The sequence below is a fragment of the Dendrobates tinctorius genome, unplaced genomic scaffold (genome assembly GCF_039654945.1).
Source record: "Dendrobates tinctorius isolate UK_male_01 unplaced genomic scaffold, ASM3965494v1 ptg000093l, whole genome shotgun sequence".
Classification (NCBI taxonomy): domain Eukaryota; kingdom Metazoa; phylum Chordata; class Amphibia; order Anura; family Dendrobatidae; genus Dendrobates; species Dendrobates tinctorius.
In genome coordinates, this window is record NW_027361761.1 from 10693612 (window position 1) to 10720754 (window position 27143).

Sequence of the window (27143 nt, forward strand, 5' to 3'; positions counted from 1 at the left end):
CCCCCCCAGTGCTTCACAGAAGTTTACAACGCCCGGGCGTGAAAATAAAAAATTCGTATTTTTTCCACAAACATGATCTTTTAGTCACCATTTTTTTTATTTTCCCAAGGGTACCAGGAGAAATTGGACCCCAAAAGTTGTTTTCCAATTTGTCCTGAGTACGCTGCTACCCCATATGTGGGAGAAAACTACTGTATGGGCACACGTCAGGGCTCGGAAGGGAAGTAGTGACGTTTTGGAATGCAGACTTTGATGGAATGGTCTGCGGGTGTCATGTTGCCTTTGGAGAGCCCCTAATGTACCTAAACAGTGGAAACCCCCCACAAATGACACCATTTTGTAAACTAGACCCCCCAAGGAACTTATCTAGATGTGTGGTGAGCACTTTGACCCCCCCAGTGCTTCACAGAAGTTTACAACGCCCGGGCGTGAAAATAAAAAATTCGTATTTTTTCCACAAACATGATCTTTTAGTCACCATTTTTTTTATTTTCCCAAGGGTACCAGGAGAAATTGGACCCCAAAAGTTGTTGTCCAATTTGTCCTGAGTACGCTGACACCCCATATGTGGGAGAAAACTACTGTATGGACACACGTCGGGGCTCGGAAGGGAAGCAGTGACGTTTTGGAACGCAGACTTTGATGGAATGGTCTGCGGTTGTCATGTGCGTTTGGAGAGCCCCTGATGTACCTAAACTATTGAAACTCCCCACAAGTGACCCCATTTTGGACACTAGACCCCCCACGGAACTTATCTAGATGTGTGGTGAGCACTTTGAACCCCCAAGTGCTTCACAGAAGTTTATAACACTCGGACGTGAAAATAAAAAAATCATTTTTTTTCCACAAAAATGATATTTTTGCCCCCAATTTTTTATTTTCCTAAGGGTAACAGGAGAAATTGGACCCCAAAAATTGTTTTGCAATTTGTCCTGAGTAGGCTGATACCCTACATGAGGGGGTAAAACACTGTTTGGGCGCATAGCAGAGCTTGGAAGGGAAGGAGCACCATTTGACTTTTTCAACTCAGAATTGGCTGGAATTGAGATCAGACGCCATGTTGCATTTGGAGAGCCCCTGATGTGCCCAAACAGTGGAAACCCCCAATTCTAACTCCAACCCGAACCCCAACACGCCCCTAACCCTAGCCCTAACCCTAGCCCTAACCCTAGCCCTAGCCCTAACCCTAGCCCTAGCCCTAACCCTAACCCTAGCCCTAACCCTAACCCTAGCCCTAACCCTACCCCAACACACCCCTAGCCCTAACCCTAGCCCTAACCCTAATGGAAAAATGGAAATAAATACATTTTTTTTATTTTATTATTTTTCCCTAACTAAAGGGGTGATAACGGGGGGTTTGATTTACTATTTATGGCGGTTTTTATGTTTGGCGGCTGTCGCACGCTAAAAGACGCTTTTTATTGTAAAAATAGTTTTTGCATCACCACATATTGAGAGCTATAATTTTTCCGTATTTTGACCCACCGAGTCATGTGAGGTCTTATTTTTTGCGGGACGAGTTGACGTTTTTATTGGTACCATTTTCGGGCACGTGAAATTTTTTGATCGCTTTTTATTCCGATTTTTGGGACGCAGAATGAACAAAAACCAGCGTTTCATGAATTTCTTTTGGGGGGGGTGCGTTTACACCGTTCCGCGTGCGGTAAAATTGATAAAGCGCTTTTATTCTTCGGGTCAGTACGGTTACAGCGATACCTCATTTAGGTCATTTTTTTATGTTTTTGTCGGTTTTATGCAATGAAAACTATTTTATATAAAAAATAATTATTTTTGCATCGCTTTATTCTGCGAGTTATAACTTTTTTATTTTTTTGCTGATGATGCTGTGTGGCGGCTTGTTTTTTGCGGGACAAGATGACGTTTTCAGCGGTACCATGGATATTTATATGCGTCTTTTTGATCTCGCGTTATTGCACTTTTTGTTTGGCGGTATGATAATAAATCATTATTTTTTGCTTCGTTTTTTATTTTTATTTTTTAAGGGGTTCGCTAAAGGGGTTAACTAATGGGACAGTTTTATAGGGCAGGTCGTTACGGACGCGGCAATACCTAATATGTGTACATTTATTGTTTTTTTTTTTTATTATTTTAAAAAAATGAATTTATTGGGGAATATTTTTTTTTTTTTTTACTAATTTATTTGGCGATTTTTTTTTATTTATTTTTACACTTTTTTTAAATTTTTTTTTACTTTATTACATAGTCCCAGGTGGGACATCACTGTCCTGTGACAGATCGCTGATCTGTCACATCACAGATCACTGTGACAGATCAGCAATCTGTCACAGGCAGTGCACAAGGCTTCCTCATGCCTGCGCTTTGCAGGCACTGAGGAAGCCAGCTTCCCCAGGCCCCCGAAGGCCCCCGTCGCCATCTTGGATTCGGGGGCCTGGAGGATAGGAGTCCCCCGCAGCAGCGCTGCACATTGCGCTGCCGTGGGGGGCTCAGGGAAGCACGGAGGGAGCCCCCTCCCTGCCGATGCTTCCCTTTAACTCCCGGTACACCGCGATCGCGTTTGATCGCGGTGTGCAAGGGGTTAATGTGTCGGGGGCGGTCCGTGACCGCCCCTGACACATAGTGCCGGGTGTCAGCTGTGATAATCAGCTGACACCCGGCCGCGATCAGCGGCGCTCACCACGTGGGCGCCGCTGATCGCGGTAGACGTACTATCCCGTCCCCGGTCATACGGGCCCGGGTACCGTGGACGGGATAGTACGTCTCATGTCAGGAAGGGGTTAAAGCCTAACTCGTCAGGGAGCTCCGTGCAGCAGGTTAAAATTGTCATCTCTTTGCTGCGTGGCGATCCCCAGGATTGGGCGTTTTCTTTGAAACCAGATGATCCTATTCTGACTAATATGAACGCATTCTTTCAAGCTTTGGGGTTGTTGTATGACGAACCTAATGCCATTGATCAGGCTGAAAAGACCCTGCTGGCATTGAGCCAGGGTCGTGATTCTGCAGAATTATACTGTCAAAAATTCCGAAAGTGGGCAGTACTTACTACCTGGAATGATAATGCCTTGGCTGCTCTCTTTCGGAAGGGGTTGTCAGAAGCCGTAAAAGATACTATGGTGGGATTTCCTGTTCCCTCTGGTCTTGACGATTCTATGTCATTAGCCATTCAGGTTGATCGGCGTTTGCGTGAACGCAAAGCTGCACGAGAGGTGTTGCCACCTGTTGAACAAATGTCTGAACCTATGCAATGTGATAGAGTTTTTTTCCAGAGAGCAGCATCAGGAGTTCAGAAGGCGTAATAAGTTGTGTTTTTTCTGTGGAGATGCCTCGCATATTATTTCTGTCTGTCCCAAACGAGAGAAACGCTTTGCACACACGTTTTCTGTTGGGGGTGTTCAACCTAAGTTTCTTCTGGCTATTGCTCTGATCTGCTCCCTGTCCACATTTTCTGCCAAGGTGTTTGTGGATTCGGAAGCAGCCCTAAACCAAATGGACTTGGATTTTGCTAAACGTTGTGGATTTCCGATGACACCTCTGCAGACGCCTATCCCTTTGAGGGGAATTGATGCTACTCCTTTGGCTAAAAATAAACCCCAGTTTTGGACCCAGATGGTAATGCGGGTCACCCCAGACCATCAAGAAAATTGCAGATTTTTGGTGTTGCATAATCTGCATGATACTGTTGTTCTGGGGTTTCCCTGGTTACAGATTCATAATCCAGTTTTGAATTGGAAATCTGTGTCTGTGGTGAGTTGGGGTTGTCGGTGTGCCTTTAGTGAGGCTCCGGTGTTTTCCACCTCTCCTCAGTCGCATGATGTTCCTGATTATTTGGCGGACTTTTATGATGTATTTAGTGAGAATGAGTCTGCGTCTCTGCCTCCTCATAGGAGTTATGACTGTGCAATTGAACTGAGTCCGGGGTGTAAATTTCCCAAGGGTCGGCTCTTCAATTTATCTGTACCCGAGCACGAGACTATGCGATCCTATATTAAGGAGGCGTTGGAGAAGGGTCATATTAGACCATCCTCGTCACCCTTGGGTGCCGGTTTTTTTTTTGTAGCCAAAAAGGATGGATCATTAAGACCTTGTATTGATTATCGTGCCCTCAACAAAATTACTGTTAAATATCAGTATCCGTTACCCCTGATTTCTGATCTTTTCTCCAGAGTTAAAGGTGCTTGCTGGTTTACCAAGCTTGACCTCAGGGGGGCGTATAATCTTATTCGCATTAAGCATGGGGATGAATGGAAGACAGCGTTTAATACTCCGGAGGGACATTTTGAGTACCTGGTGATGCCTTTTGGGCTCACTAATGCCCCTTCTGTCTTCCAGTGCTTCATGAACGATATTTTCCGAGATTTTGTCGAAAAAATTTTTGATTATCTATCTGGATGATATTTTGATCTTCTCCAAGGATTGGGATTCTCATGTGGAGCATATTCGGACTGTGTTCCGGATCTTGAGGGAGAATTCCCTGTATGTCAAGGGATCTAAATGCCTTTTTGGAGTACAGAGGATTTCTTTTTTGGGATTTATTTTGTCCCCGTCAACTATTGAAATGGACCCGGCCAAGGTACAGGCCATTCACGATTGGGTTCAGCCCACTTCTTTGAAGGCCCTCCAGAAGTTTTTGGGTTTTGCTAATTTTTATCGGAAATTTATAGCAAAATTTTCTAGTATTGCCAAGCCATTGACTGATTTGACTAAAAAGGGTGCTGATGTGTTAAATTGGTCTCCGGAGGCTGTTTCTTCCTTTCAGGAGTTGAAGCGAAGATTCACCTCCGCCCCGGTTTTGCGGCAACCTGATGTCTCACTTCCATTCCAGGTAGAGGTGGATGCTTCTGAGATTGGTGCAGGAGCTGTTTTGTCCCAAAAGGATCCTGTAACATCTAAAATGAATCCCTGTGCTTTCTTTTCCCGAAAGTTCTCTCCATCTGAACGTAACTATGATGTGGGGAATCGGGAACTGTTGGCCATGAATTCGGAATTTGAGGAGTGGAGACATTGGTTGGAGGGAGCTAAGCATCAAGTCGTGGTCCTCACTGACCACAAGAATTTGATTTACCTAGAGTCGGCTAAGCGCTTGAACCCTAGACAGGCTAGGAGGGCCTTGTTTTTTACACGTTTTGATTTTGTGGTTTCTTTTCTTCCTGGAACAAAGAATGTCAAGGCAGACGCCCTCTCTAGGAACTTCCTTGCTGATTCTCCTGTGGTGACCAAGCCTGCTACCATCTTAGGCGAAGGGGTAGTTCTTTCTGCCATCTCGCCCGATTTGAGACGTGCTCTGGAAGAGTTCCAGGAGGACAAACCTGAGCGTTGTCCCAGTGAAAAGTTGTATGTTCCTGACCAGTGGAAGAAGAGAGTGATGTCTGAAGTTCATTGCTCTGCTTTGGCTGGTCATCCAGGTATTTTTGGTACTAGAGATCTGGTGAGTCAGTTTTTTTGGTGGCCCTCCTTGTCTCGTGATGTCAGGAATTTTGTGCAGTCCTGTGGGACGTGATCCCGGTCTAAATCGTGTTCTCACTCTAGTGGGTTGTTGATGCCTTTGCCTGTCCCCAAGAGGCCATGGACCCATATTTCAATGGTTTTCATCTCTGATATGCCTGCCTCTCAGAGGATGACTGTTATTTGGGTGATTTGTGATAGTTTCTCTAAGATGGTTCATCTTGTACCACTCCCTAAGTTGCCGTCTTCCTCTGAGTTGGTGCCCCTGTTTTTACAACAGGTGGTTCGTTTGCACGGGATTCCTGAGAACATTGTATCTGACAGAGGAGTGCAGTTTGTGTCTAGATTTTGGAGAACTTTCTGTTCCAGGCTGGGAATTCAGTTGTCCTTCTCCTCTGCTTTTCACCCTCAGACCAATGGGCAGACAGAGAGAACAAACCAGACCTTGGAGTCATATTTGAGATGTTTTATTATCGGCTGATCAGGATGATTGGGTTTCATTTTTGCCCTTGGCCAAATTTGCTTTGAATAATAGAGCTAGTTCTGCCACTTTGATGTCACCTTTTTTTTGTAACTTTGGGTTTCATCCTCGATTTTCTTCAGGGCAGGTGGAGCCCTCTGCCTGCCCAGGTGTTGACACTGTGGTGGAGAGAATGCACCAGATCTGGGACCAAGTGGTGGATAAGTTATCTCTCTCCCAGGAGAAGGCCCAGCGGTTTTCCAACCGACATAGGACCATTGGTCCCCAGTTTAAGGTTGGTGATATGGTGTGGTTATCATCAAAAAATATTGCTATGAAGGTGGCTTCTCCTAAGTTTAAGCCTAGATTTATTGGACCTTACAAGATTGTGGAGATTATTAATCCGGTCTCTTTTCGTTTGGCTCTTCCTGTCACATTTAAAATCCATAATGTGTTCCATAAATCTTTGTTGAAGAGGTTTGATGAACCTGTTGTTCCAGGGGTGGCACCTCCAGACCCTGTATTGGTTGAAGGTAACATGGAGTATGAGGTAACGAAAGTGCTGGATTCCCATCTGGCTAGACGGAGACTCCAGTATTTGGCTAAGTGGAAGGGTTATGGTCAGGAGGATAATTCCTGGGTCTCCGCCTCTGATATTCATGCCAAACGATTGGTGCGTGCCTTTCATCGGGCTCACCCTGATCGCCCTGGTGGCATAGTTGAGGGTTCGGTGACCCCTCCTCAAGGGGGAGGTACTGTTGTGAGTTCATTTTCCCCTTCATTACTGAGGCCCGAGGAACTCCCTCTTCTGGTAAAGAAAGGTAGTGAGCCTGATTGTCAAACACCTGAGGCTGATGATTGTGACTGGCTGAGTGGAGTTACGGACTGGATATAATGCTGCCGACGCCCTTCTGCCTTGCGGGTGATTTCTTTTTGGGATCCTTGGAGACCAGTCTGAATTCCTGCTCCTCCAAAGCTAAGTTTGCTGCTCGGCCTTTTGCTTTTGTGCTTTGACTTTGTTTTTGCTTTGTTTTTCTGGATTTCTGCCATTCCCTGCTGGGGTGTGCTGAATTCATTTAGCTCTGTCTTCTGAAAATACCTGAGTGCTGATTCAGTTTTTGAAGCCTAGCTGCTTTAGGGCCTTTTTCATATCAGCTGGTTGGCTTATGTATTTGATAGGGTTTTGGCAGATTGCAGACAGCAGCCTTCCTGTCCTTTCCTATCTAGGTAGTTTTGGGGCCCTGTCTTTGCTCAGTCTATCTTTCTGTCTGTGTTAGTATTTTCATCTTGCTTCACCGTCATTATATGTCGGGGGCTGCCTATTGCTTTGGGGTCTGCTCTGGGGCAGTTTAGATTTCCCCTTTCTTTCTTTAGGCCTATGTATTTCTCCGGCTGTGATCGAGGGGTCTAGGGCATCGTAGGAACCCCCCACGGCTACTGCTAGTTGTGTTGATAGGTTCAGGGGTCTGCAATCTGATAGTTGCCAACTTCTCTGGTTTTCTGGACTTAGCTTGTATAAGTGCTTTTGCCTCCTACGGTGACTCATTCATAACAATCCTCGATCCATGCTACAAAGGCAAATTACACAACATCATGCCACAGGAGAACCTAGAGATAATATTGGCTAACAAACAAGCAACTCTGGTAAACAGGTTGTTTGAGGATTTCCCAGCACACAGCAGCAGTGCTGTTTCTCCCATGAGCCGTAGTGGGCACAATGGAAGAGGTGTTCGTGGTGCACACAGCCGAAGTGGCGTTGGAGACAGTGGTTTAATGACCATGTTGTGGAATGATTTCTCAAGTACCGCTCACACGATTGCTAATACTGCATCGATTAAAAGTGACAGGAGACAGCAATTGTCAACTATGGTTACAAACTACTTCTCCTCCCATATTGATTCTCCCTCACAAGTCTTTCCCCTTTGACTATTGGACCTCTAAACTGGACGCCTGGCCTGAATTGGCACAATATGCCTTACAGGAGCTCGCTTGCCCTGCTGCTAGTGTGTTATCTGAAAGAGTCTTCAGTGCTGCTGGATCAATCCTGACAGAAAAAAGGACCCGTCTGTCTACCCAAAATGTAGATGATCTAACCTTCAATAAAATGAACCATGCATTGGTTGCAAAGGATTTTGTCCCATCTTCACCTGATGACACATAGGTTCCCAGAAAATTGCCTCGCTTTTGTCCTCCTCTTCCTCGGACTTGCCCAATTCCGCCCTTTGCTGCAGCTGAATGTCCAGCCAACACATCAACATATGCCATTTTTTAAACCTCCCTAAGTGGGCTGCCCACCCCCCCCAATGGCTGGGGTCAACACCTGGCGCACCCGGGCATGTGCCGTTGCTCTAAGCAGGTGGATGGGCCCTCAGATGGCTGACGGCACTGGCACAGGGCCCCTCATAGTACAATACAGTGTCTCTGATGGTGGGGGGGCCCACTTGCCGTCAGACACACCAGCGTACTATGTGGGGCCCTGCGCCAGTACCATCGACCATGAGTGTGCCCCCCCTGCTTGGTCATGGCCACAGCACTTGCAAGTTGCAATACTTACCTCTCCCTGCTCCACCGATGTGTAGTCTGGGCAGTTAAATCCTTCACAGGGACGGCCACTAGAAATTTGGTGTATTGATCGATGATGGTTAAGATGTAGCTATGCCCTGTCCTGCTGGCTTCTTCCTTCAGATGATCAATGGCTACCATTTGTAATGGAAGTCAACTTACAAGCGGATGCAGTGGTGCTTTATGATCACCTTTCACAGTTGTGATAGTCACAGACGTGTGACATTCCTGCCACCATTTTTCAATTTCTCCTCTCATGCCAATCCAATTTAATTTTAATGGCTTCTGTCTTTGGCACTCCAAAATGACCAGACACATCATGATAGGCAGTGTGGACCATATCTACATCCCTGCCAGTGATCACAATTTGATGGAGATGAGTAACGGTGATGTGATCCACGCTACTGCGATAATGCAGTCCTTTCTTCACAAAGAACCATTTTCGCTGTCTCCACAGACACAGTAATTGAGGGTCTGAATCGCCTCTGCAACATCTACCAGGAGGTTTTCCCGTGATGAGTAATTCCCAAATTTCTGCTAACACTCGACTTTCCGTCTGTACTTGTATCCATGTAGTTTCCAGTAGCGGAGAGTCTGGACTGGCTTACTGAGATTGAAATATATACGAAGATTTAAAAGTACCACCACACTGTATACTGTTGTACGCTTCGACTACCTTTCCCTTTTTCTACTTGTTACATACTGGTGTAATACATACTGAGCCTGTGAGTGTCTGTGTGTGACTCCGGAAGTATAGACGGAAATTTACAATTACCCCTAGACTGGATACACCTGGTATGTGCTGATACAGTACCTTTGTTCCAAATTTTGTATTACGGTATCATCCATAGTGAGTGAGCATGTGTGAGCGTGTGTGGTTTACGCCTTCTATATATACGGTGAACTGGAGATACCAATTTTTACCCTATACTCGATACAGCTTGTATCTTGTTATACAGTACCTTTGTTCAACATTTAGTATTATGGTCAGATCCATATTGAGTAAGCGTCTGAGACTGACTACGGGACTATGTATATGGAGATTTCAATTGTACCCTATAATATATATACTTGCTATCTTGTTATCCAGTACCTTTTTTACATTTTTTATTATGGTCAAACCCAGACTGAGTGAGCGTCTGAGGGTGACTCCGGAAATATATACCGAGATTTCAAATTTTGCCAACACTGTATACAGCTGTACGCTTGTGTTACATTACCCATTTACAGCTTTTCATATTCTTGTGTAATCCATACTGGGCCTGAGAGCTTTTGTGTCTGCCTCCTGAAATGTATACGGAAATTCAGAATGTTTACACTATACTATATATACCTTGTATCTGGTGATACTGTACCCTTTTTCACCTTTTTATTTTATTGGGTAATCCATACTTAGCCTTTGAGCGTCTGTGTATGACTCATGAAAAATATACGGAGATTTACTGTTATCCCTAGACTGTATAGAGCAGTACGCTTCTGCTACAGTATTATATATCTGCTGGTATTTTGGGTCAATTTTCTAAAACATGTGGAAGCATGATGGAAGAGGACGTGGACGTGGGCATGGGGGGCCACCTGGTACTGATGGTGGTGGTGCATCTGCTGGTAGTGCCAAAAACACAATAGCAGCTAAGGCAGGAGGTGTTGAGCCAGCGTCATGGTGTAGCTCTGGAAGCCCTGTAAGGTTCCGTTTTCTGGGAGTAGGTAGACTGCTTTTAAAGCCGGAGCATCAGGAACTATTTTTGGCTTACATTGCTGAAACAGCCTCCAGCTCAATCACCTCCTCTTCTGAAGTTTAAAAAAATTCAAGTACTGAGTCGTAAGTGTGGGCTTCTGGTCAGGAGCAACCACTTTCCTTGTGTTCTTCAAACACACCAAAAGTGAAGGATGCAGCAGCACACACTTCAGATTACTCCATGGATCTCTTTTCACATACCATGCCTGGGTTAATTAAAAATGGGGCCCATCATATACTGGAGCATTCAAAATGGGGAACATCTGACACTGGAGCATCATCCATGAGGCCCATCACATACTGGAGCATTCTAAATGGGGCAGATCAGATAATGGAGCAGCATCTATGGGGCACATGATACACTGGAGCATTAGAAATGGGGCCCATTATAAAAGGAGCATTATTAGGGCCCATAAGGCTCTGGAGCATCATCCATGAGGCCCATCAAATACTGGAGCATTCCAAATGGGGCAGATCAGACACTGGAGCAGCATCTATGGGGCATATGATACACTGGAGCATTAGAAATGGGGCCCATTATATAGGGAGCATTATTAGGGCCCATAAGACACTGGAACATCATCCATGAGGCCCATCATATACTGGAGCATTCCAAATGGGGGACATCAGACACTGGAGCAGCATTTATGGGGCCCTTTATACACTGGAGCATTAGAAATGGGGCCCATTATATATGGAGCATTATTAGGGCCCATAAGACACTGGAGCATCATCCATGAGGCCCATCATATACTGGAGCATTCCAGATTGGGGACATCAGACACTGGAGCAGCATTTATGGGGCCCATTATACACTGGAGCATTAGAAATGGAGCCCATTATATGTGGTGCATTATTTGGGCCCATAACACACTGGAGCATCATCCATGGGGACCATCATATACTGTAGCATTATGTGGAGCTCATCATATACTGTATGGAACATTATATGTGGCCAATTATTCTGTATGGAGAAATATATGGGATTCATTATTCTGTATGGCGCACAATGTGGTGGCCATAATACTGTATGGAGTAATATACTGTCCTTTTTTTGAGCTATTGTACAATTTCAAATAGATCAGTCATGTCATGTAAGCAGTGAAGTATTTGTCATTGTACTATAACTATATTTCTGTGCTGTATCGGAGCATCATGAGTTGTGGTATGTGTTAAAGGGGCGCACTGACACTCTTTGGCCCAGGGCACACGAAAACCTGGAGCCAGCCCTACCCCGCCACAACTTTAGCCAAATAACCCCCAGTTTTCAATGCGTAACTATTACTATGAAGCAAATTAAGGTTGACAAGCTTAAGTAATAAGAATTGATGTTTTTGGCATTGAAATGGGCACTGTAGGTGTGTTTCCTGTCCTCCACTCCCTGCCGACTTTGCTTCCCCATTGACTTGCATTGGGTTTCATGTTTCAGTCAGCCTCCGACTTTTCCCTATAGTCGGCCGATTTTGTTCAACCCGACTTTTGAGAAAGTCGGGTTTCATGAAACCCGACTCGACCATAAAAAAGGCAAAGTCGCTCATCTCTAGTTATTTATTTTGCCTTACATAGAAAACATTACCCTGGAAAGGATTTTCCTTAACATATTTCCCAGGAAAATACATTTTGGTTTTGGTATGTTTTTTGGTGCACCTGTAAAAATGGCGTAAGACTCTGACACACAGCAGTGACCTGGGAGTCTGAAATGCTTCCAGGGGCGATCCCCATGATGTTTCCATGTCATTTTAGCACTGTTCCCATAGATTTCTGACGTTTTTACACCCTAAAAAGACCTCCGAAGTGGGGTCGTGGAAAAAAGCTCTGGTTTCCCATAGACTTAGATTGGGCTCGTTGTTCTGTCCGAGTACCCGAGTGTTCCAATTTGCTCGACCCGAGCAACGAGCATCCAAGCATTTTAGTGCTCGCTCATAACTATTATTGAAATGGATAGATCAGCATTCGGACATGAAATTCATTATGCTGTTTTAGCTTTCTAAATACTTTGACCAAGTCACAGTGGCCCTTTTGTGTCCTCTGCTACTCATCCCCTGATCAGATCTCTGCCTGCCATACTTCAGCTAAATATATTTTGTGAGTAACATATGTCATAACCTTTTACATTTGATAAAACAATATATAGATACATGTTTTTCACTTTTTTGCAGGTTTGGAGCTCAGAAGCAGCTAAAACAGCTGAAGATTCGGCCAAACAATGTAAAGTAGGACACAGTCCTAAAGCTTCAAGAGCAATAACCGGTAAGCTTCAAAAATGCTTGGACTTATTAGGGGCACTCTTTCTTTTATTGCTGCCAGGTTTTCACTTTGCGTGGAAGCTTTACACAGTTATTTTGACCATTTTAGGGAACTTCCCACACAATGGGTAACATGAACCAAAGCTGGACTGCATTTGAGATTTTCTGACATTTCTGACAAAGTATAGCCAATTGAACCAGATGGAGACCATAGCGGGAGACTAGACTAGTCGGGTGCCTCCACCCGCCAGCTTCTTCCAGCTAACAGTTGACTGACAGATCTCTCTCTATGGCCGGGATCACACTAGCATTGAATACAGATGAGTGCTATGCGAGAAAACATCGCATAGCACTTGGACCAGTATTAATCTATGGGGCAGCTCACATCACCGTTTTTTTTCTCGGGCATATTCAGCGTGCAAGTGAAATAGCAGCATGCTGCGATTGTACGTGCATATCGGCCGAGTCTCGCCAATGCAAGTCTATGGGTCCGAGAAAAAATCAGACACCACACGGACCATGAGTATAGCTTGCGAGAAATACGCACACATTTTCCTCATTTCATCCCATTGAGCCATTTAATTCATACTTTCTCTGAAACATCGGATTATTTCAGAGAGATATATTCTTGTCTGCAATTGTGCACCCGGGTTCTGATTTTTGCTGACCATGGTTTGGGCAGCATAAAACAGCTGACAAGTTCCCCTTAACTTCACATTTAAGAATAATCTCTTTATTTATATAGCGCTAACATATTACGCAGCGCTTTACAGTTTGCACACGTTAACATCACTGTCCCCGATGGGGATCACAGTCTAAATTCCCTATCAGTATGTCTTTGGAATGTGGGAGGAAACTGGAGTATCCGGAGGAAACCCATGCAAACATGGAGAGAACATACAAACTCCTTGCAGATGTTGTCCTTGATGGGGTTTGAACTCAGGACCCAGTGCTAACCACTGACCAATGTGCTGCCGAATTTGTCACGTACCCACTTCTCAGCACGTGACCTGGGGTTGCGCCTGCAAGGGTTACTCTATCCCCTCTCACTCAGTACAGCATTCAACCTCTGTTCTATGCTGCAGTGGGAGCATAAATCACACCCCGTCACAGACCACGCACCCTGCTGCCTACACACGCTGCCACCAATCACTGAACACATGGGCGTTGAGTCCTGGAAATATTACTACTATGTGCCAATCACCAGGATCATACACTCTAAGGCTATGGATTCTTTAGAGCATACAAGGTTCAAACTTATTAAAGTTTTAAGCTTTAATATACAAGGTACAGTGCTTACAATAAAATGATATAAAAATATGGATGTAAAAAGTGACATACAAATAATCAAAACATTTATAAAAATAAAAGGGAGAAAACTTACAGAAATGTCAAAACTTTGTAATCTGGCTTCTGCTCCCTGAGGGGGCGATGAATGTAAAATGGATCACACCAGCTTGGCTGCCCCCTCAACTGTGAACAGGTTTCTATGTGTAAAGGCCTAATTTATAGATTTAACTTGGAGATCAGATTTCTAGATTGGCCTCTCATGTTAATATTCTAATCCTTTGTTTGTGACTGGATCCTGGCTATTTTGCCAACGAATACATTATTTTTCTTTGAACACTATTTTTGTAACCTTTCTTATAGTAAATAGTGTCAGGCTGCAACTGGCATCTCTCTTCAAAAGAGTCAGAAGGTGTGAAATGTTTCCACTTTGTGTGTTCTCAGGAAATCCCCTCAGGATAACATAGGTCATGATCTATGTGAAGAGCTGCAGCCTAGAACAGATGCTAAGATACTGCTGCCTCATGCATCTACACATATACATATTTCACATTTGTTTAAGGACTCCAATTTCTAACTAAACAAATTCAGGAAATGCTAGAAAAACCATGAACATCACAAGGGTGGTCATATGTAGACTTTTATAGCATAAACATTTATCCTTAATTTATTTGCTTATATAGCGCCATTAATTCCATCCAGAGTAACCTAACGAAACTCATGCAAATGAATGGAGAGCATACAAACTCCTTACAGATGTTGTCCTTGGTGGGATTTAAACCTAGGACCCCAATACTTCAAAGCAACAATGCTAATCACTGAGCCATTGTGCTGCTCATCCATCTCCCAATAAAGTTTTTTTTCAAGGCTGCCCATCTTATGCCTCTTATATTAGGCTATGTTGAGTCAAAAGAAAAAGTTAAAAAAAAACCAAAATACATCTGTAGTTGCTCCATGGTCGTGAAGACAAACCCCACAGCTTCATAGTGTAAAGCTTTCTGCACTTCAAACGTGGCAACAACTTCAGCATCACTACATATCAGAGTCAGCCGTTTGACTCTTTACTATAACGCAGAGACATAGAGTCCTTCAGCTTCATTACATCAAATCCTTTTCTATTCCACGGTTTACCTATGAATTCCATTTTTTCTTATACCAGTTAAGTAAAAGAGTGAGGGCTTCTGTTGAAGCCAGTTTCCATACAGTCTGAGATTAATCTGATCTTAGGAAAGATATGGTCAATCTCCTTAGCTACATAAAATATACTAAATGGACAAAACTATTGTGTCCCCTCCACACTATACCTACAAGAGCTTTCTTGATCTCCCCTTCTACATCCATAGACATTAACCCCTTTACCCACAAGAGTGGTTTGCACATTAATGACCGGGCCAATTTTTACAATTCTGACCACTGTCCATTTATGAGGTAATAACTCTGGAACACTTCAATTAATCCCAGTGATTCTGAGAATGTTTTTTCATGACATATTGTACTTCATGTTGGTGGTAAAATTTCTTTGATATAACTTGCGTTTATTTGTAAAAAAATGGAAATTTGGCAAAAATTTAGAAAATTTTGCAATTTTCCATCTTTGAAATTTTATGCACTTAAATCACAGAGATATGGCATGCCAAAAACTTAATAAATAAAATTTACCACATGTTTGTTTTCCATCAGCACAACTTTGGAATTTTTTTTTTGTTAGGAAGTTATAAGGGTTAAAAAATAAACAGCGATTTCTCATTTTTGCAACGAAATTTTTTGTTATGGACCACATCACATTTGAAGTCACTTTGAGGGGTCTATATGATAGAAAATGCCCAAAAGTGACACCATTCTAAAAACTGCACCCCTCAAGGTGCTCAAAACCACATTCAAGAAGTTTAGTAACCCTTCAGGTTCTCCACAGGAATTTTTGGAGTGTTTAAAAGAAATTAACATTTAACTTTTTTCACAAATAAATTACTTCAGATCCAATTTTTTCATTTTACCAAGAGTAACAGGAGAAATTGAACCCCAAAAGTTGTTGTGCAATTTCTCTTGAGTACGCCGATACCCCATATGTGGGGGAATATTACTTTTGAGGCACACTGCAACGCTCAGAAGGGAAGAGACACCATATTGGAGCTCAGATTTTGCTGGAAAGGTTTGAGGGTGCCATGTCACATTGGTAGAGCCCCTGAGGTGCCAGAACAACGGAATCCCCCTATATGTGAACTCATTTTACAAACTACGCTCCCCACTGAAATCATCTAGTGGTGCAGTGAACTACGCTCCCCACTGAAATCATCTAGTGGTGCAGTGATCATATTGACACCACATGAGCCTCACAGAATTTTATAGCACTGAGCAGTGAATAAAGAATAAATTACATTTTTACCACTAAAATGTTGTTTTAGCTCCAATTTTTCTAAGGGCTAATAGGAAATTTTTTTACAACAAACTGAGGTCCATTTTTTCCTGAGTGCGCCAATACCCTACATGTAATCGGAAAATATTTCTCAGACACAGTGCAAAGGTCAGAAGGCAAGGAGCGCCAGATTTTACTATCATGGTTTGCAGGTACCCCCCATAAGTGACCCCATTTTACAAACTACACCTCTCAATGAATTCATCTAGGGGTGCAGTAATCATATTGACACCATATTGAGAGTTGTAATTTTTCCATACCATATTGTGACCCACAGAGTCACGTGAGGTCTTATTTTTTGCGGGATAAGGCCGTTTTCACATTTGCGCTTTATAGCGCAGCGACGGCCTGCGCATGGCCGCCGCTAAGCCCCGCCCCCTGCCGGCTCCCTGCCCGCCCCATCCGGTCATCGCCGCCTACTAGCGCACATGGGCGCTTGCGATCTGCGCACCCTATCTTTAGCATAGGGTGTGCAGATCGTGCGCTGGCCGTGCGCTAGCAGGATTTTGCCGTGCGCTGCGCACTTTTGAAGGTGTGCCGTGCGCGCCGAAATGCAACATGCTGCATTCGGCGCACATGGGCGCACCTTCAAAAGTGCACAGCGCATGACAAAATCCTGCTAGCGCACGGCCAGCGCATGATCTGCACACCCTATGCTAAAGATAAGGTGCGCAGATCGCAAGCGCCCATGTGCGCTAGTAGGCGGCGATGACCGGATGGGGCGGGCAGGGAGCCGGCAGGAGGCGGGGCTTAGCGGCGGCTGTGCGCAGGCCGTCGCAGCGCTATAAAGCGCAAATGTGAAACCGGCCTAAGTTGACATTTTTATTGGTACCATTTTTGGGCACATGACATTTTTTGATCGCTTTCCATTCCGATTTTTGGGAGGCAGATTGATCAAAACCAGCAATTCATGACTTTCTTTTGGGGGGGGGTGTTTATACCGTTCCTCGTGTGGTAAAAATTGATAAAGCGGTTTTATTCTTCAGGTCAGTACAATTACAGCGATACCTCATTTATATAGTGTTTTTTTGTGTTTTGGCGCTTTTTTACAATAAATACTATTTTATTATAAAATAATTATGCTTGCATCACTTTATTCGGAGAGATATAACTTTTTTATTTTCCAGTCATGGAGCTGTATGGCGGCTTGTTTTTTGTGGGACAAAATGATGTTTTCAGCGGTATCATGTTCATTTATATCCATCTTTTTGATCGCGTGTTATTCCACTTTTTGTTCGTCGGTATGATGAGAAAGCATTGCTTTTTGCCTAATTTTTATTTATTTTTTTATGGTGAATTGATCACTAAATGGGTTAACTAGTGGGACAATTCTATAGAGCGGGTCGTTATGGACACGGCAAAACCAAACAGGTGTACTTTCATTATTTAGATTTATTTTTTTAGTCAAATATTTATTTAGTGATAGAATATATATTGATTTTTTTTATATTTTTTAATTTTTGAAAAATATTTTTTCAATTACTTAATTTTTTTATTTTTTCCTTACTTTTTTACTTAGTCCCACTATGGGACAATCATTTTTTTGCAGGCTGATCACTTCTATATCATGCAGATGAAGCAGCATCTGCATGCTATAGAATCTGTCAGCGCTGGACTGACACAGACTTCCTGATCATGCACTGTGCAGTGCATCGTCACCGACATGTCGTGACAGCATCGGTTCACCATGGCAGTGATCGAGACCCCGTATGACGCTGCGGGGTCTCCGATCCAAAGGCAGAGGGGCTGTCAGCCCTCTGCCTGCTTCGGGAATGCTGCGATCATGTTCGATCGCAGCATTTCAGGGGTTACAGTGCCTTGAGCGGTCTGTGACCGCTCCTGGCACGTAGTGCTGGGTGACAGCTGTGAGACTCAGCTGACACCCAGCCGCGAACCCCCTGTGTGTGTGGCCGATCGCTCCTTGGAAAAATAGGCCCAGGACACATGGAGAGAATGCTACGTCTGATGTCAGAAAGTGGTTAATATGAAGCTGATTAATCTGCAGATATAATGGCTCCGACTTTTCTAGGAAGGATTTCTGCAAGATTTTCGAGGTGTTTGTGGGAATTTTTGTTTCTTCATCCAGAAGAGCATTTGTGAGGTCAGACCATGATGTTGTTGGAGAGTCAGGACTCACAATCTATGTTCCAGCTAATCCCAAAGAGTTTGGATTGGACAGAGGTCCGGAATCTCTGTGGCTGGCCATGTACTTCCACCAATCTCCCACAACCATGTTGGTATGGAGCTTAGGCATTGGGCACAGTCATGAGCTACAGAAAAGGGCCTTCCCCAACCTGCTCCCACAAAGCTGGAAGCTACAATTGTCATAATGTCTTGTGTGTAATCCATCACTGCACAGAACATGTCGCTTCCAGAGTCCAGTGGCGGCGCCTTTACATCACTTCACTCCATCTGATACCCGACATTGTGTTTGCTGATGTAAGGCTGCATACAGCTTCCCAGTCATGAAGATCCAGGCAGGGATGTAGTGTTTGTGCTGATGTTAATTCCAGATGGGGACAGGACAGGGCAGTTATGGGATCAGCAGAACCTTAGTGACTTTTCAACCCTCTTCTCCTCAGCACTTGGCCACCCACTCGGTAACATTATGGATAGAGTTGAGCGATACCAGCCGATACTTGAAAATATCGGATCGGAATGGATCGGCCGATCTTTAAAAAAAGTATCGGTATCGCCGATTCCGATACCGGGAACCAATGCAAGTCAATGGGGCCAAAATATTGGAATTAAAAAAAACCCTTTCTTTCCTTGTAGGTTAATTCTACATGAAGAAAAACAACTAAGAATAATGTAGAATGTATTGTGGGAGGTGGAGGAGACATTAAAGCCATAGAGGTTTAGCCCAATCAAATGGAATAGCAGGAATTAAACTTTTTTTTTAAAGATGTTAGGAGTTACAAAGATATTGACTATGTTAGCCTCATTTATATTTTGCCAGACATGTATGTCTTCTTCTTCTACTTCCTTTTTTTACATTCTTCTTCTTCTTCTTCTACTTCCTTTTTTTACATTCTTCTTCTTCTTCTTCTACTTCCTTTTTTTACATTCTTCTTCTTCTTCTTCTTCTACTTCCTTTTTTTACATTCTTCTTCTTATTCCTTTTTTTACATTCTTCTTCTTCTTCTTCTACTTCCTTTTTTTACATTCTTCTTCTTCTTCTTCTTCTTCTTCTTCTTCTTCTTCCTTTTCTTACATTCTTCATATTCTTCTTATTCAACAATTATTATTCTACATATTCAGCTTATTCATCTTCTTCCTATTCTTCTTCATCATATTCTTGTTTGTGTCAGGCATTCCTGTAGTTGTTATCTAGAAAAGTTAGAAGTTTACACCTTCCGTTCTGCCTGTCACAAAAGATTTACAACAGGATTTGTCCGCGTTCAGTTTGGCCTGCAGCAGCAGGCCTTTTCCAGGGGCACCACGAGGAGGAACGGACTCACCCCCATACACTGCTTAGTCTTCTGCTTATAAATAAGATAATAACATTTGCTCAGAGTATTAGTCTTATGCTTAATGTTCTTCTGCTTTGTTTTTTTTATGCTTCTTTGTCTTCTCTCTCTTGTTGTTCTGCATCTTGGTGGTTGTCTTCCTGTTCTTTGTCCTCTTGAACCAGCTGACGGTACTGGCACCCGGAGGGGCAGCAGAAGGAACAAGAGCCAATGGCACTACCGAGGACCAGCTGACGGTGCTGGACCACGGTTACTATGCAGGAGGTACCTGTGCTACAAAGCACTACCAAGGACCAGCAGACGTTGCCGGAACTCGGATACCGAGATGGAGGCACCTAGGCCAAAGGCTCTGACGAGAACCAGCTGACGGTGCTGGAACCCGGAGGGGTAGCATAAGCTGCAAGAGCAAATGGAAATAGCGAGGACCAGCTGACAGTGCTGGCACCCGGAGGGGCAGCAGAAGGAATAAAAGCCAATGGCACAACCGAGGACCAGCTGACGGTGCTGGAACCCGGTTACTAAGCAGGAGGTACCTGTGCTACAAAGCACTACCAAGGACCAGCAGACGTTGCCGGAACTCGGATACCGAGATGGAGGCACCTAGGCCAAAGGCTCTGATGAGAACCAGCTGACGGTGCTGGAACCCGGAGGGGTATCAGAAGTTACCCCTGAAAAGCAAAGTTGGCATGCCGCAAGCTGGCCGCAGTTACCGAATCACACAGTCCTACAGGGGGTGCTTGTCCTACTGGCACTATGGAACAAACCTTTCTTACCAGAACCCGCAGTCCACATAGGAAGCACCTAAACTGCTGGCACCCTAGCCTCGGCTAACCCAACCGCAACACGACATGGCAACTTGGGGTGGCAAACTGACATTGACACTTCCCGGAAACAGCAGGCAGGGCTGGAACCAAGCTGGGCAGGAGGGAGTACCCGTGCCAAAGTCAGTTATGAGCAGCAACTGGCGATGTTGGAGCCCAGGACAAGCACTTAGCAGGCTGAGGCCTGATGTGCTGTCAATTGGGAGGCAGCAGGACAGATTGCCATCAAAACAGCAGGGGAACAGCTGACGTTACTGAACCCCACAAACACAGGAGCTAGTGTTTTACTCTGTGAAGACGGCACTTCCGAGCAACAACTGGCTGTGTTGAAGCCCAGGGACAAGCACGGAGCAGGCTTAGGCTGCATTGAAGAAATTTTAAGATCGGTTGTAGACTACTAATTTGAACCAAGCTCCACTTAGGCCTGTGGCTTCACTGATTTTCGTATTTCCCCTGTCCTCCAACCCCGCCAGTTACAGCTCCGAAGTGGCGTCTGCACAATCCACACTTGTTCCTGTGTTACAGGTGTTCAGTCCGGTCAGTTAATCCCCTGATGTGTGTCCGGCAATGTCGCCTGCTCTGTCCACATTCCCATAATGGGAATGTGGACAGAGCAGGCGACATTGCCGGACACACATCAGGGGATTAACTGACCGGACTGAACACCTGTAACACAGGAACAAGTGTGGATTGTGCAGACGCCACTTCGGAGCTGTAACTGGCAGGGTTGGAGGACAGGGGAAATACGAGAGACAGTGGAGCCACAGGCCTAATTGGAGCACGGTTAAAAATCAGTAGTGGTACGACTGTGTAGGCAGCAGGAGACTTTGCCATCCACACAGCAGGGGATCAGCTGACATTACTGAACCCCACTGAGACACGGGAGCAAGTATCTCTTTCCGTGTGGACGGCACTTCCGAACTACAACTGGCTGTGTTGAAGCCCAGGAAATAGGAGGGTGTAGGCAGAGGCCTACTGTATTTTGAATGAGTTTACAGCAGGAGAGACTGCCATCCACACAGCAGGGGATCAGCTGACGTTACTGAACCCCACTGAGACACGGGAGCAAGTATCTCTTTCCGTGTGGACGGCACTTCCGAACTACAACTGGCTGTGTTGAAGCCCAGGAAATAGGAGGGTGTAGGCAGAGGCCTACTGTATTTTGAATGAGGTGACAGCAGGAGAGACTGCCATCCACACAGCAGGGGATCAGCTGACGTTACTGAACCCCACTGAGACACGGGAGCAAGTATCTCTTTCCGTGTGGACGGCACTTCCGAACTACAACTGGCTGTGTTGAAGCCCAGGAAATAGGAGGGTGTAGGCAGAGGCCTACTGTATTTTGAATGAGGTGACAGCAGGAGAGACTGCCATCCACACAGCAGGGGATCAGCTGACGTTACTGAACCCCACTGAGACACGGGAGCAAGTATCTCTTTCCGTGTGGACGGCACTTCCGAACTACAACTGGCTGTGTTGAAGCCCAGGAAATAGGAGGGTGTAGGCAGAGGCCTACTGTATTTTGAATGAGTTTACAGCAGGAGAGACTGCCATCCACACAGCAGGGGATCAGCTGACGTTACTGAACCCCACTGAGACACGGGAGCAAGTATCTCTTTCCGTGTGGACGGCACTTCCGAACTACAACTGGCTGTGTTGAAGCCCAGGAAATAGGAGGGTGTAGGCAGAGGCCTACTGTATTTTGAATGAGTTTACAGCAGGAGAGACTGCCATCCACACAGCAGGGGATCAGCTGACGTTACTGAACCCCACTGAGACACGGGAGCAAGTATCTCTTTCCGTGTGGACGGCACTTCCGAACTACAACTGGCTGTGTTGAAGCCCAGGAAATAGGAGGGTGTAGGCAGAGGCCTACTGTATTTTGAATGAGTTGACAGCAGGAGAGACTGCCATCCACACAGCAGGGGATCAGCTGACATTACTGAACCCCACTGAGACACGGGAGCAAGTATCTCTTTCCGTGTGGACGGCACTTCCGAACTACAACTGGCTGTGTTGAAGCCCAGGAAATAGGAGGGTGTAGGCAGAGGCCTACTGTCTTTGTAATGCGGAGACAGCAGGAGAGACTGCCATCTCCACAGCAGGGGATCAGCTGGCAATGATGAACCCCACTAACACTTGAACGAATGTGTTTGGCTCTGTGGAGACGACACTTCTGAACACCAACTGACGCTGTTGGAGCCCAGGATTAGGCGAGGAGCAGACTGTGGCCTACTGGATTTTGGCACGTGAAGGCAGCAGGAGACTTGCCATCTCCACAGCAGGGGAACAGCTGGCAGTGCTGAACCCCACTAACACTCTAACGAAGGTGTTTGGCTCTGTGGAGACGACACTTCTGAACACCAACTGACGCTGTTGGAGCCCAGGATTAGGCGAGGAGCAGGCTGGGGCCTACTGGATTTTGGCAGGTGAAGGCAGCAGGAGACTTGCCATCTCCACAGCAGGGGAACAGCTGGCAGTGCTGAACCCCACTAACACTCTAACGAATGTGTTTGGCTCTGTGGAGACGACACTTCTGAACACCAACTGACGCTGTTGGAGCCCAGGATTAGGCGAGGAGCAGGCTGTGGCCTACTGGATTTTGGCAGGTGAAGGCAGCAGGAGACTTGCCATCTCCACAGCAGGGGAACAGCTGGCAGTGCTGAACCCCACTAACACTCTAACGAAGGTGTTTGGCTCTGTGGAGACGACACTTCTGAACACCAACTGACGCTGTTGGAGCCCAGGATTAGGCGAGGAGCAGGCTGGGGCCTACTGGATTTTGGCAGGTGAAGGCAGCAGGAGACTTGCCATCTCCACAGCAGGGGAACAGCTGGCAGTGCTGAACCCCACTAACACTCTAACGAAGGTGTTTGGCTCTGTGGAGACGACACTTCTGAACACCAACTGACGCTGTTGGAGCCCAGGATTAGGCGAGGAGCAGGCTGGGGCCTACTGGATTTTGGCAGGTGAAGGCAGCAGGAGACTTGCCATCTCCACAGCAGGGGAACAGCTGGCAGTGCTGAACCCCACTAACACTCTAACGAAGGTGTTTGGCTCTGTGGAGACGACACTTCTGAACACCAACTGACGCTGTTGGAGCCCAGGATTAGGCGAGGAGCAGGCTGTGGCCTACTAGATTTTGGCAGGTGAAGGCAGCAGGAGACTTGCCATCTCCACAGCAGGGGAACAGCTGGCAGTGCTGAACCCCACTAACACTCTAACGAAGGTGTTTGGCTCTGTGGAGACGACACTTCTGAACACCAACTGACGCTGTTGGAGCCCAGGATTAGGCGAGGAGCAGGCTGTGGCCTACTAGATTTTGGCAGGTGAAGGCAGCAGGAGACTTGCCATCTCCACAGCAGGGGAACAGCTGGCAGTGCTGAACCCCACTAACACTCTAACGAAGGTGTTTGGCTCTGTGGAGACGACACTTCTGAACACCAACTGACGCTGTTGGAGCCCAGGATTAGGCGAGGAGCAGGCTGGGGCCTACTGGATTTTGGCAGGTGAAGGCAGCAGGAGACTTGCCATCTCCACAGCAGGGGAACAGCTGGCAGTGCTGAACCCCACTAACACTCTAACGAATGTGTTTGGCTCTGTGGAGACGACACTTCTGAACACCAACTGACGCTGTTGGAGCCCAGGATTAGGCGAGGAGCAGGCTGTGGCCTACTGGATTTTGGCAGGTGAAGGCAGCAGGAGACTTGCCATCTCCACAGCAGGGGAACAGCTGGCAGTGCTGAACCCCACTAACACTCTAACGAAGGTGTTTGGCTCTGTGGAGACGACACTTCTGAACACCAACTGACGCTGTTGGAGCCCAGGATTAGGCGAGGAGCAGGCTGGGGCCTACTGGATTTTGGCAGGTGAAGGCAGCAGGAGACTTGCCATCTCCACAGCAGGGGAACAGCTGGCAGTGCTGAACCCCACTAACACTCTAACGAAGGTGTTTGGCTCTGTGGAGACGACACTTCTGAACACCAACTGAAGCTGTTGGAGCCCAGGATTACGCATGCCGCATGCAGAGGCCAATGGGCAGCGGTTTTTATGGAGGTTGTGGACTACTACTGATTCTAACCATGCTCCACTTAGGCCTCTGGCTCCACTGTCTCTACTATTTACCCTGGCCTCCAACCCCGCCAGCTACATCTCTGAAGTGGCGTCAGCACAATCTACACTTGTTCCTGTGTTACTGGTGCTCAGTCCCGTCAGTTGATCCCCTGATGTTTGTCCGGCAAGTTCGCCAGCTCTGTCCTCATTCCCACTACTGGTTATGGGAATGTGGACAGAGCAGGAGACCTTGCCGGACACACATCAGGGGATAAACTGATGGGACTGAGCCACAGGAACACAGGAACAAGTGTAGATTGTGCTGACGCCACTTCAGAGATGTAGATGGCGGGGTTGGAGGTCAGGGGAAATAGTAGAGACAGTGGAGCCAGAGACCTAAGTTGGGCACGGTTAAAAATCAGTAGTGGTTTGAATGTTGATGGAGCTGGTGACTTTGCCGTCCACACAGCAGGGGATCAGCTGGCATTACTGAACCCCACTAACACAGGAGCTAGTGTGTTTCTCTGTGCAGACGACACATCTGAGCGACAACTGGCTGTGTTGAAGCAAAGAGATTATAGTTCAGGTGGTAGAAAAATGAACACACCAGCAGACCTGGATACAGTTGCCAACCACTAATTTAGTCTGTAAGAGGAATGGCAAAGTCTTTGGAGATCCAGGCCTTGTTCATTTTCAGAAAAGTCAGCCGGTCAACATTATCGGAAGATAGTCGCGTGCGACGGTCTGTTAGTACACCACCTGCGGCACTAAAGACACGTTCCGATAATACACTGGCAGCAGGGCAAGCCAGCACCTCCAATGCATACTGGCTAAGCTCTGGCCATGTATCCAGCTTAGAGACCCAAAACTTGAAGGGGGAAGAGCCATCTGGGAGTACAGCGACAGGGCAAGACATGTAGTCTGACACCATCTGACGGAAGCGTTGCCTCCTGCTGACTCGAGGCGTCGCTGATGGTGTAGACAATTGTGGTGGACACACAAAACTTTGCCACATTTGGGCCATAGTGGTCTTGCCTTGTGCTGCGGCGCTGCCTCTGCTCCCTCTTTGTGCAGAGTTTCCTCCACTGCCTCGACGCACAGAGCTGCTTTGTAAAGCACTAGCAACAATGCTGTCGGGTGGAATGGAAAACATTATGGACTGCACCAGTGACTCTTCGTACTCCCGCATTTTACGCTCCCGGTTCAACGTTGGTATGAGCCTTTGTACGCTGTCCCGGTAGCGAGGATCTAGGAGGGTGTACACCCAATAATCAGCCGAGACGAGAATGTGGGCGATGCGGCGGTCGTTTCTCAGGCACTGCAGCATGAAATCAACCATGTGCTGCAGACTCCCAACTGCCAAAGAACCGCTGTCCCCTGTTTGAGGCGTGACCTCGGCCTGCTCTGCATCACCCCACCCTCGCTGTACATACTGAGTAGAGGTTTGTGTACCTCCCTCCTCTGGAGAGATGTCTTCCTCCTCCATCGACTCCTCCTCATCCTCCTCACAAAGTGTCCCCTGCCTAGGCCTTTGTGAGGAAACACGTAGCGCAGACTGTCCAGAAGCAGATGGCATTTGGGACTCCTCATCCTCCACCTCTTCTGAAACCTCATCCCTTAGTGCTTGCAGTGTTTGTTGAAGCAGGCAGATAAGGGGGACAGTCATGCTGACTAGTGCATCATCTGCACTCGCCATCCGCGTGGATTCATCGAAGGCACGCAAAACGAGGCAGATGTCCTTCATAGAGGCCCACTCAATGGTGCTGAAGTGTGAACGGCGCACAGTGCGACTTGTTTGCGCCTGATGCAGCTGGTACTCCATGACTGCTGCCTGCTGCTCACACAACCGCTCCAACATATGTAACGTTGAATTCCACCGGGTGGGTAGGTCACATATGATGCGATGTTCCGGAAGGCCAAATCGTCGCTGCAGAGCAGCGAGGCGCGATCTTGCCGTGCTGGAACGTCGCAAGTGAGCGCACTCTATGCGGACCTTGTGCAACAGTGCAGCAAGATCCGGATAGTCCCTCAGAAAGCTCTGCACGACCAAGTTAAGAACATGTGCCAGACATGGGATGTGTGTGAGGTTGCCTAGGCCAAGAGCTGCCACCAGATTTCGGCCATTGTCACACACTACCAAGCCCGGCTGGAGATTCGCTGGCCCAAACCACACATCGCTCTCCAGCTTGATAGCATTCCAGAGCTCCTGCGCTGTGTGGCTTCGATTCCCCAAAGAAATTAATTTGAGTACAGCCTGTTGACGTTTGGCCACGGCTGTGCTCATATCGGTCGTAACAGGCTCCTGCTCTGCTGTTTCTGAGGAACTTGAGTAGGAGGAGGAGTCTATGTGTACAGACTGGAGTCCTGCAATCCGTGGCGTTGGAAGAACACGTACAGCGCCACTCTCCAGATCCGTACCCGGCTCCACAACATTGACCCAGTGGGCAGTGAGGGAAAGGTATCGTCCCTGTCCATGGTTACTGGTCCACGCATCGGTGGTCAGGTGGACCTTGCTACTAACGGCGTTTAGTAGCGCATGTTTTATTTTGCCCTCAACATGTTTCTGCAGGGCAGGGACGGCTCGCCTGCTGAAATAAAAGCGGCTGGGCACGTTGTATTGGGGGACTGCCAATGCCATTAAGTCCCGGAAGGTGTCAGTGTCCACCAGCCTGAAT

At 46.4% G+C, this 27143-nt stretch overlaps 1 protein-coding gene across 1 annotated transcript in view; it reads left to right on the plus strand.

The window, feature by feature from the left end:
• The window catches only part of LOC141098647 (cysteine-rich venom protein TRI1-like), a 105306-nt gene that overhangs the window by 49425 nt on the left and 28738 nt on the right, over nt 1–27143 (plus strand). The window contains exon 6 of the mRNA XM_073586619.1: nt 12338–12428. Within this exon, the coding sequence (XP_073442720.1) occupies nt 12338–12428 (91 nt within the window). The remainder of the gene's footprint in view (nt 1–12337; nt 12429–27143) is intronic.